We start from the raw sequence: 12,540 nt of genomic DNA on the forward strand, positions 1-12,540 counted from the left end.
TGATTTCAAGTCAAGTCTTCTGGGATCTGGCTGAAATATTATATATATTAAATATCTATTTGAAAAATTTAATAATCCCAAAAAAGGGACAACCATTTGGGTTGTCTTCAAATAACACATTATATTACAATATTTTTTGGCGAATTTTGCCGCCAAGGATATATTTGATTGCAATTCAAAAATCATTCAAAGCAGTTTTTGTTTTTCTATAATTTATTAACATGCTTATAAACATACTAATTAAAATTATAATCTTCTATTATCAAATTAAGGCAATTTTTTGTGATATTTATTAGAAGTCTAGAGATAAACTAATGAAAACATATCATATATTCATTCAATTGATAAGGATAAGGCACATTCAATTTAATCATATCATTATGACAAAAATTTTGTGTTTATTTAGTTATTAAACTTTGCTTCTAATAGAAATATTTGCGACTTATATGTTCATAATACGCATCGTGTGCCTAATCTTTGTGTACGAATAAGTGTGTTGGAATGCAAATTTTGCAAGGTGATTCCATGACTTTTTAGTGATGTTGCTAGAAATTATTTTAATTTTTCCTTAAACAACCAGCTAACATAGTCAGGATTTATTAAAAATAACATTTGCTCAAAACATTATCCTAATTCAATCCCATTACAACTGGAGCTCTAAATGTAAATCACGTTTGTAGATAATTGACGACACACATTCTACACCGGCAAATTTAGTTCAGCACATGCGTAATATTTCCTTATATACGTAGTAAGAAGTGACATTTTATTTTGACGCACATTTCTGTCGTAATTGAACATCTTTTACAAAATAATATAAACTGAAATGTTAAAAATTACTAGAGCTGTTTTAAGAAATATAATACGTACAAGTTCCGGATCATCTGTCGTAACTTCTGGAATGGGCGATATTAGTTCCGGTATGGTGTAACACACATACAAAAATAGACATGACTTGAATCACAAATCACATGACATAAATAATTAGAAATTTTTGTTAATCATTTTTAAACGAAACTGCTTCTGCACAATATAAATGGTAAAAGATGTATTTTAATTATAAAAAAAAATAGCTTTTTTAACAACAATCTATCTGTCAAATTCAAGAACTTTGACTCAACTGAACTTGGTTGTAAGTTATATTTAATTTTTCAAATTAAAAAATGGCTGAACTGGGATTCAAAATATATAAAAAAAATATATTTTTTTAATTTCGTTTATATCTGAATATAGTTTGCCTGTTAAAAACCTATTTTGTTTATAATTATAAAAACATGATTGCATATGGAGAAAATTATGATTTTCATATCTGCATATTTTACACAGAATGAAATTACGCATAAATAATACGTCTTGATTCATATATAGGTCAAATTAAAAATACCACTTTTGATTGTGTATTTTAAGCATGTGTTTATTTCAAATTTAGCTTGGCTTACATTTACAATATACATTTGGCAATCGATCTGATAAACTTGATCTTTGTATAAATATTTGACATTACTGCCCGACATTTTTTTTAAGTATGCGGCATAAAATATAATTTGTAAATTCGCACAAATACTTCAACAATATTATTCACACTAGCGTAAGCATAAACTAATACACAAACGTAATTCTTTTAATACTAAACCACCTCCCATATGCATTATCGCAGAGATTGACATTGAGCTCTATAATTAGAGTTAGATCACTATAGTATCGTCATCGCCATTCATCGATACGGTAAAGTAACCTTTAAAAATAGTTTGCTGTTTTGTGGCCGAAAGTAAACAATAATAACATTGAGTACAAATATTAGAAGTGAAAAATATTGTTTTTAGTATCGAGTAAGAAATTAAATACTACCATGGAGGATAAAGAAGCTTTGAAAAAGAGGTTAACCTCTATTCAGTATCATGTTACACAAGAAGCAGGGACCGAGAGGCCCTTTTCGGGTATGTCAAACTAATGTATAATTATAATTTCACAAAAAACATCTTTATTTATTGGTACTTACATTTTTTGCATAATTTCACTTTTCACTATTTATAGGTTAAAATTGAAATTAACCTCACATATTAAAATATTAATATGATAAAATCTATAAAAATATTATATTTGATTATAATGAAGTTAGCTGTTTAGCTATTTAGATAACTTCACTATTATCTCAAATAGCGCTCAATATTTAAATTTACAATCAGCAAAATGTCCATGTGCTAATTTTTATAATTATGACTCATACCAAGTTAATCATAAGAATTACTCATATGTATTTAAATAGGTATTTACCTACATTAAATAAATCATTTTCAGGGTGCTATAACAAGCATAAGACTCCAGGTACCTATCTTTGTGTAGTATGTCGTCAAGAGTTATTCAGCTCTGATAATAAGTTTGATTCGGGCTGTGGATGGCCCGCTTTCAATGATGTACTTGAAAAAGGAAAAGTTACTTTACATCATGATACAAGTCTAGGTAAGAATCACAAATTTTATATTAATATTGTTTTCAAGTGCTTATATTTGATTTAATTAATAGAGCAAAATTTGTGTGTTTGCTTATAAAGTTGAAGAGGAGACCACTTGGAATATATAAGACTTAATTGACTAGTGATACATATAATTTGAATAACTTAATATTCTGCTATTTCACATATTATATATTGCATCAACCAATGACCGTTTAAAATAATTAGAATATATTTTCCATATATCTAAAACTTGAATAACTCTTCTGATTCACTATCAGTCGTATTGTTGAAAAACTGAATAATTAGGACATTCCAAATTACAGAATTTTATGAAAGATCCAAGTTCTGGTCCTCTTCAATATATTTATATACAACTATTGATCAATGTTTCACTTGCCAATTTTGCTTTGTTGTTTTTACTAGTTTTTATGTTAATATAAAAGCATATTATTTTAAGATTTGCATATGTTCCTCTCAAAATCCTTCCATATTAATTCACTATCCCTGCTTGATTGTGATTGTTGTGTAGTGTGAATATTGTAGTATCACTTTGTAAAATTATAAATTCCATTAACCAATTTATAGAATTGTACTAATAGCATGCCCTTGCTTGTTTTACTTTCTTTCCAAAAACAAGAAAATACGTTGATTAACATTAGCATGAGTTTAGTTTGAATTACTCATCTTTTTTCTGGTGAAAGTTAAGAAGAAATTTCTAATGAGGTTTGTCTGTCTTTCCTTCATTTCATTTTCAATCCTTTCCTATACCAAAATCATGTCTTGTGTGAATGCTTTTATTATCTTATTGGTATTATTTTTTTTCTTTTTATTAACAAAATCTATCTATTATTTGTTATATCTGTGTGAATGTCCTAATAATCTGTGTAAATATTTCATGAATGATGAAATCCTTTTCTGTCCAATATCCCATTATCCTTCTTACCGAATAAAGTTGGTAGCAACCTCTTATTGCTGATATCACGGCCAGATATGGTACGCACCGAAGTCCGCTGTGCAAATTGTTCGGCGCATTTGGGTCATGTATTTGAAGATGGTCCAGCTCCTACCAGGAAAAGATATTGCATTAACTCAGCAGCCATGGACTTTGTGGAAAAGGAACAGAAGAGCTGAAATTATGAACTATAAATTGATATATTAAGAATATACACCTAACCCAATGGAAGATTCATAATTTTGAAACATTATGCAATACAAAAATATTAATAGACTGTGCTTACTTATTATTCGGACTCTTCTAAGGAATGCTTGCAATTTTTTTCAATGCTGATTCATTCATTAACATCTTCTATGGATTAGGTTTATAGCTAGATTGAAAAATTGTTAAATTGAACTTCCATGATAAACATGACATTTTTGTAACTAATAATTTATATAACCAATATAATATAATAATGTGTGCTAAATATATTTTTATAAGATAAAAGTTGTGTTAATTCCAATCTGATAAGCTAATACTTGTTATGAATTTAAATTATTCAATATGTACTTAATATACTCCTAGAAAACATAATAAATTATGTTAAATAATTAAAACATATATTTAATTTTTATGTATTAACGCAATGCATGTTGTTATGATAAAAAATATTTCTTTCATTAATTTGATTTAGTTACTATTTGCAATTAAAGAAATTTATATTTTCAATAATTTATTATTAACTCAAAAGCAATAGAAAATAATATTAATATAATTTTCAATATTATATTTTTTATGAAACCATATACTATCAGAAAATACTATAAAACCGATATATTAAACAAAACTTCTTAAATATTTTACATTAGATTTTACAATAATTACTATTCATTATTAACATATCATGCAAAATAATTATATGGTATTATGTGAAAAAATTGAAATTTCTATAATTTTTACAGAATTTTTCGAATTCTAAAAGTTCTCATTAAAATATCTATGAAGAAATAAAATTATGTATGGTACATCATACAATTAACAGAATACTTTATTATTTAAGTGTTAAAAAAAATCAATAATTATGTATTATGTTTTCAATTTTTGAAGTTTTAATATATATTTTTATTATTTATTATTTTTGGTTAGGCACATTCTGACAATAGCCGCAGCAGTCAATTAGTTTTAAAAATACATTTCTCATATGACCATTTCATACCAAAAAATATACAATGCGGGGTCAGAATGCATATAAATAAACATGGACAGATTAAAAAAAAACTTATTTCTTGTAATAATATAGTTTCATAGTATTTGTCCATATTTTGTACTATTATATATTAAATCAATGCTAAACATATTTACTGATGTTTAATTGAAATATAAATCTATGCCAGTCTTTTTTCTGACTTATACTCAATATTAATTGTGACATTCTTCTTAATCAAATTAAAACCAGTAAGCGTATTTACATTATTGTTAATACAATCGAAAACTAATATAATAAAAGCAACTTGTTTAAAATTATTCAATAATACTTTGAGCCTTTACTTTTTTGCGACCCTGTTCAAATCCCACATTCTTACAGAAATGAAATTCTTTGTAAATTGATTTGCAGTTGAAACTGGATAAGTTTAATAACTAAGTTTTAATACTTTTTTCTGTTGTATATACACATTTTTGTTCGAGCTTAAAGTTCTTAGGTTTATATGTACATTTCTGATTTTTCTTCAGTACATTTACATAAAGGTAAATCTATCACAGTCAATATAATCTTGTTCAAAGATTTTAATTATCTGATAGAATACCTTCAATCTGCACATTGTCAAGTGATTTAATAGTATGCTAAATATTATAAAAATGTGTTAGCAAGAGTATGATATACATTGGCTTGAAATTTTAAAATATTGCTGTGATCAATAATAGTGAATCTTTCATCTATTGATATATCAATATAAGTAAAAGAATATTATTCAATTGTAGATTAATTGGAACTATTTTTTAGTAACAGTCGACAATATGCAGAAGCTTTTGCAAATAATTGTCAAAAAATCATTAATAAAGTTAGGGTGATAATAAAATAAATTATATAAAATATAATTCTCTTTCTCGATTCATATACTTTACTACTGTCTGACTATCATAGTTGAAAACATACTATAATAAAAATTGTGGAGAATTGGTAACAAGACATCTTTCCAATTTAGAATAACAAATAGATCTTACCTGTTCCTTTCCAAATTTATAAAAACATCAAAATACACACATATATATCACATATGCATGAACACTAGAACATTTCTCTCATTTTAGAAACTTATTTATCATTGGTCCTTAAAAATATTTCATCACTATATCTCACTGTTTATGTAAATGGTTGGATTCCAAATCAGTTGATATTAAAACTTAAACACTGAACTAATCTAAAAGAAATGCTAATGGCCTTTTGCTGCTTCCTTAGCTGCCATTATAAGTGGTGTTAAACTTGCTAGCGGCCGAGCCAACTTCAAAAATGGGTGCTGTACAAAATACATAGAATAATATTGTATTTTCATTTACTTTTTATCTGCAAAGATGAAACTTACCTTTAATAATTCAAGTGCTGTGGCTCTCCTTTCAACTTCCACTTCTAAACATTGATCAAGGAAATCCCTGAATACAAGACTAAGTTTTTCTTTTTCCTTAATTTCTGGTTTACCATTAGTTGCTATAAGGTATAATGCTTTTAAAGGGTTTTCATTTAAGTATGGAGGTTCACCTTCAATCATTTCAATTGCCATGATTCCTAGTGACCATAAATCAACCTAAAATAATAATAAATAATAAATAATACTGATCATTAATATATTGCTTTTATTATTTGTACCTTAGGCCCATATAATTTCCTAGTAACAACTTCTGGTGCCATCCAATAAGGAGTTCCAACCATTGTTGTCCTTTTATTTTGTTCAGGAGAAATTTGTGCACAAAAGCCAAAATCAGCTGAAAAGAAAATCAGACTATAATATTCATTATAAAATATATTTCTTAATTCATACGTCTGCTTGTGTTTGCCAGTATTAGATTTTTACTATAAATAAAATAACAGCTTACTTAATTTAACACTTCCATCCAGTCCTAGCAGTATGTTATCACTTTTTATATCCCTATGTATTACTTGGTTAGAGTGCAAGAAATCTAATGCTTGTAGAACCTCTCGACATACAGCAGCAATTTGTCCTTCGTCCATGCAAGTTTCAGTCACAACATCAGTCAAAGACCCTCCTGGAAGATACTCCATAACAACCCACAATTCCTAAAAAAATATAATGTGATAATTTGCTAATGCAAGAGAAATTGTTGGTAGAATATTATACAAACCTCTGAAACTAGGTAACTATCCAAATAATTCACAACATTAGGATGTTTATTTTCTCGCATGACCAGAATTTCATTTATAATTAATTCTTTCTTAGGTTGTTGGGCTAAATGCATTTGTTTTATAGCCACTTCCATTCCAGTACTGGTTTCTATTGCAGTATACACAGTTCCAGAAGCACTAAAATATTAAAATAATATTAGTCACTGAAACAAAATTTTGCTTTATATATTACCTTACCCTTGTCCAATTTTCTCCATTCTTGTATATTTTCTATTCGGATCACCAACACTAACTATAGTCCTAAGCCTTTCTAGAATTTCTTCATCTGACATTTTTTTAGGTCGTGTTTGTTGAGGCACGCGTGTTTTATTTGTGGGAGTTTGTTGGGCGGTGGTTGTAAGAGTATTATTACTGTTTGCCGTATTATGAACAGGTGATACTGCAGCATTTTTATTATTGTCCAATGTTGCTTTCAGCGGTAGAAGGGGTGTTATGGTTTCTTCAACAGGCTTGGTATACTAAAAAGCATTATATGCAGTATAGTCAAAAAAAAACAAATGGTATAAATATTATTTTTAGTTTCATTTACTTACAATAGATTTAGTTCTTTCAGGACGGCTAGCAACGGGTGGAGCTGGAGGTTCGTCTAAATCACGATTTTCTGATATCCTATAGGAATCTGGTCCAGAATTAACACTACTTTGAACCGGTAGACTACATGGTAGTAAATTACCACTACCACCTTCACTATCTGTTGGTGTTGTACTGCTAGGGGAACTAGAGCTTACACGACTCAGGGAGGAACCTAAAAAAGAATTATTTTATCAAATCAACAAAATGGCCATAATAATAAAAATAAAACCAATGATTTTATTATTTTATTACCAGAATGTGTGGTTGTATGGCCATGTGTCATATATTTGGATGTGGGACTCTGCTGTGAATTGTCGTACCATTTTAAAACATCTAAAACAGCTTGAGGATTTTTCTTTTGTTCTTGTTTTGTTATAGTACTAGATACAAGTAATTTAGCCCAGTCCTCCGGCATGCCCTGTAAAAAGCAATTCTCAGACTTGATAGAAGAAAAAAAAATTCATACACAAAAATTAGACATTGGATAAAAAAGAAACAACTTCCATAAAATTAATGTATTGGGATAGTAAGTTAATAAATGAATAACAAATTAACACAATACAGCAAATGATTCTTATGGATATTCCTTTTATGATATATTTAGAAAAATAATATATCCTGATTAGTCTATCCAACACGTAGAAATTAATGGAATATATATCTTCAATGTAATATTACAACATAAAATCATGCTGTCAGCAAAGGTTAGTAATTATTTCATAGCAAACACTTAACAATCAAGCGTACTTACTTTTAAAGGCAGCTTGAAACAAAATACATTAAAATCATTATGAACGCAGTAACAAAAGCCAATTTCAGCGATTAAATACTAACATTAACAATTAGCTAACAAAAATAGAATTTAGCAGCATTTGATATATTAGATTATTGGTGATAATTTTTCATATTATTCAAACTACATTATGTTAAGTCAGGCATATCACTGTGTGGTTATTTCTTTGGTATGTGAATTATACGTAATATTTGATATAAAAATAATTTGTAACAAAGAATGTATGTATTTATATATGTAAATAAATTTTCATATACTTTTTGCATGTATGTTCACATATATCAAATGTTAACAATTTAAATATATACATTTCAATGTTTCATATAAATATATATGTGAGTACATGTAGAAGTAAAATTATTTCCATTCATTTTTTGTACGATCACATTATTGCTTGTTATAATGTTAGTCATGAGGAATGCAAATATATTGAATATTTGTACTTCTAGAAATTAGTATATAAAGAGTCTTAATGAGTGGGATACTTACAAAAAGTAATAAGTAGTGAAACTCATTTGAGTAATATTTTAGTTAATGATGTTTAGCAAAAGTGTTTCAATAATTAACAGAAATAATTTAAAGTAAGTGTAAATGCATATATATAAATATATTATTAAGTTACAAGCGAGTGTAAAAATACAATATGGTGATAATTTCTATGAGCAATTTAATTTGACAAATTCGATTTTGAAAAGCAGCAATATTTTATAGTAAATAATTGCCAATAGTGCACAGCCAATGCCCAACAAAAGCATTATAATATTATGAAATACGACATTCATCAGCTAAAAATGTTTGAATAAATTTTACCGTAAATTCCCCAGTTACTGGATCAAAACCAACATGGATTGTATGCTCAAAATTGGTAGGATATGAGATGTTCGGTTTATTATTATCTGCATGAGCTTTTACACTTTTTATTTTTGCTTTGAGCGTTTTCTTCTTTTTCTCGGTAGCATCTTCAGGTTCTGAAAAATAATGGAAATATTACTATGAAGCCAAAATATCAGTATAAGCCAAAAATTTAAGTAGTGTTATTAGTTTAATGATTACATAAAATTTATATATTCTTACCATTTACTTGAATGTTTTAAGTATTTCAATTATTGCAAAAACGTATTAATAAAAATCAGCAATGAGTGTTAGATGAACTAAACATTATCATAAATCCATGCCATTTCAAACACAGAGCCGTTAAGTATTCCTTCTTTTGTGTTTTCATTTAAAAAACTTAAAATTTCACTAATTCTAGTACATGCTCATAGAAAAAACATAATTTTATTACTAAGCTAAGTATTATTTTACCACTAGTAAAAAAATTAATAAAATAAAGTGTTTATCTAGGATATTTATAGGAACATACTCAGAGTCATGACAGGTCCAAATACATAATTCTAATCTTATAAACTTTGTTTAAAACCCACATAAAGATTAAATGTAAAATTCATGCAAAGTTTGAAGAGAATGTGTTATAAAGCATAAAATGCATCAGTAAACAAATATAACAATTTGAGCAATCACTTCATTCATGAATGACAGATGGGTGACAAAACGTCCAAAATAGTCTTTCGTTGGGGCTACATCGAAACAAACCTTTTGGCAATGGTCTCATATCAACTGTAGTTATTGAATCACCTCTTTCGCCCCCTCGGTTACTAGTCAGCCGAACCGGTGGTGCCGGAGGCTTATCCTCGTCACTAGACATCTTGAAATTCGTGTTAAACTCTGCAAAAATTCAACAAAAATAACCATCACGTGTCAAACAACAACAAAACATTTCCTTAGCTTTCACACAACACATGGGTACCATTAATTCTAAGGGCGTAAAGTAAAAGGATCAGATTAAGCTCTATACACGATCACTTTCTATCTTTCTATCCTCACCTTACAAATTCTGTGGTTTATTATAAAATGCTAAAATGAACGTTGACCCATATTGAATAATAAAACACGTTTTGAATTTAACAACACGTCAATTAAAAACAATACATGATAATTGTAAAAGAAAAACTACCGCAGAACAATTTTCTCGCCGCCATTGCAATAATTATCATGGACACACGTTCCAAAGAGGTTTAAAATAACCGAGATCAAAAGAGAAGGACAGAAAGAGATGGGTATATGTAGCGTAAGCGCAAGAGCAGTACCAATTTCGTTTGGTAGTGGAACATGTAGATGACATGGATTACTTCACAAAAAAATTGCAATTTTGCAAAAACTGCAGGAAAGGGAAATAAACCATTAAGACTTTTTTTACAATGTTTTTTTGTGAAATAATTTTGAATTCTATTCATAGTACTCATTTCTTAATAAAATTTTACTTTCATGTTGCAATAAGTAACAAAATATGAATAAGGCATGGAATAACATTGCCATAAGTTATTTCATAGCTTGACCCTTGAATTTACAAAATTTTGTAAATTAATATTTTGAAATAAATAATGCATTTTAAATATCAAATATAGTTCAAATATAGGTTTTTACCATCTAGTATGTAATGACATCATTTTCTTATCAGATTCTCATTGGAAAATGGTGACTAAATGCCCACTCATTAGAAATAAGGCTTCAAATGAAATAACTTATCAAGACTTCTTCGACATCATAGTACTCATTTCTTCTTAAAATTTTACTTTTGCTCACATATGTGCTCAAGATGACTTTAACACTTGAAAAAGTTATTCCTTGATCTTGAAAATTCTCTCCTGGAATTCATAAAGTTTTGTAAACTAACATTTTGAAATAGATAATGCATTTTCAATATAGCAATATAGTTTAGATATAGGTTTTTGCCATCTAGTCTGCAATGACATCATTTTCTTATCAGATTCTCATTGGAAAATGGTGACTAAATACGCACTCATTAGAAATAAAGTTTCCATTAAATTCCTTTATCATAGATAATACTCTCAAATCAGTAAACATTAATTTTTTTTATATTAATTTCAAAATTTACTTTGCCAGATTATTGCGCTAATATTCAACACAGGAAGCTTCTATAAAACGAGTTTGAATTTAAGAGTTAAACTTTTGATAAAACTGTTTAAGAAGACTGGTAAATTAATTTCATTTATGTTAAACCTTGAAAGTATTTTATTTGTCAATTTGCCAAATTTCAAGTTTTTTGAGTTCATCAGGAAATTAAAAATAAGATCGTGTACTATTTGTGTTGATCAATAGTATATTTAGAATTCTATCTGGTGACATATATTTATATATATATATATATATATATATATATATATATAATATAACTTTTATTTATTTTTATTTAATAAGGCAATTATGAGTGTATTTATAATTTCCCTTATATCAATTATTATAATTGAAACTCGAATCAACACTCCTCACTACATGGAAAATATTTTATCACAATTAAAATTGTTTTCACAAATGTAACATATGTTTATATAACCATTATAAAATAAAATTCGACGAAACAATTCCTAATTTTATGATATTGATTATAGCATAAACATTATTATTATTAGTTCACGACTGAACAATGCATAATGATATTATTTAAATTCAGTTATTTCAATAATTTCATTTGGGTTGGTCGAAAGAATTGTTAGAATTATTCAGTAATTAAGATGTTTTATATAAAATCTTTCGGCTTGTTTTGCAAATTTATTATTATTGTAATTTTTGCTACTTGGAATTGTGATAGCACAGGGATCAGAAAATCTCCAGGATTGGTAAGATAATGGACATATAAAATTTTGTGTTGGTTTTTCCAAATGTTTTGGGTCACAATTTCACTATTCTTCAGTAAATAAAATTATTTAAAATTATTTATAAATATAAAAAAAAAACAGACCTATTACTAATACTATACTAGTTCCAAATCAGACTACATGAATCAAAAATCTTTGTCTTTATTGATTTTATTGATTGGCTTTTCAGGAAACAAGAATAATCAAATATATATTTTTATTCAGTATCCATTAATATCATTAATATTATTTATTAATTTCAGTTAAATATTACTATTTTATACGAGTCACTATGTCCAGACAGTGTGGACTTTTTTATGGAACAGTTGCAACCAGCTTGGTCGAGTTGGCGCCCTATACGAATTTTACATATGTTCCATTTGGAAAAGCATATGTGAGTAATAATACATATTTAAAAAGCATTAATTGAGTCATATTTTACAAAATATAATATCATATAAACATTAATATATTTATACACGTAGTGTCCACGTGTTCAAAAATCTTTAAAGTCTGAACCATAAGTTTCCAAACTATTATGGATCGAGGTCCCCTTGGGCTTTGTCATGGACCTTCTATTTATCTGATACCAATTATTTATAATTTCTAACTGTACTCAAGTTTATTATTAAACATTTAAAGTAAAAA

The 12,540-nt window shown here is 27.4% G+C and overlaps 2 protein-coding genes across 2 annotated transcripts; one reads left to right on the forward strand and one right to left on the reverse strand.

Moving 5' to 3' along the window:
- Nucleotides 1–706: 706 nt before the first annotated feature.
- Nucleotides 707–3,706, forward strand: LOC113369850 (methionine-R-sulfoxide reductase B1-like). Its single transcript, XM_026610449.1, has 4 exons — nt 707–920; nt 1,824–1,937; nt 2,299–2,460; nt 3,408–3,706. Exons 1-4 carry the CDS (start codon nt 827–829, stop codon nt 3,584–3,586), a joined length of 549 nt encoding a protein of 182 aa, XP_026466234.1. The 5' UTR covers nt 707–826; the 3' UTR covers nt 3,587–3,706.
- Nucleotides 3,707–5,547: 1,841 nt separating this feature from the next.
- LOC113369843 (serine/threonine-protein kinase PAK 3-like) lies at nt 5,548–10,223 on the reverse strand. The gene is made up of 11 exons (XM_026610442.1): nt 10,061–10,223; nt 9,770–9,901; nt 8,987–9,144; nt 7,636–7,801; nt 7,344–7,555; nt 6,988–7,268; nt 6,750–6,927; nt 6,483–6,684; nt 6,256–6,371; nt 5,975–6,193; nt 5,548–5,908 (listed from the first exon to the last, which is right to left on the reverse strand). Exons 2-11 carry the CDS (start codon nt 9,879–9,881, stop codon nt 5,825–5,827), a joined length of 1,728 nt encoding a protein of 575 aa, XP_026466227.1. The 5' UTR covers nt 9,882–9,901; nt 10,061–10,223; the 3' UTR covers nt 5,548–5,824.
- Nucleotides 10,224–12,540: the final 2,317 nt, after the last annotated feature.

This window comes from Ctenocephalides felis, unplaced genomic scaffold (assembly GCF_003426905.1).
Source record: "Ctenocephalides felis isolate EL2017-DRISC unplaced genomic scaffold, ASM342690v1 CF-g0.4_SCAFFOLD_01492, whole genome shotgun sequence".
Lineage (NCBI taxonomy): Eukaryota > Metazoa > Arthropoda > Insecta > Siphonaptera > Pulicidae > Ctenocephalides > Ctenocephalides felis.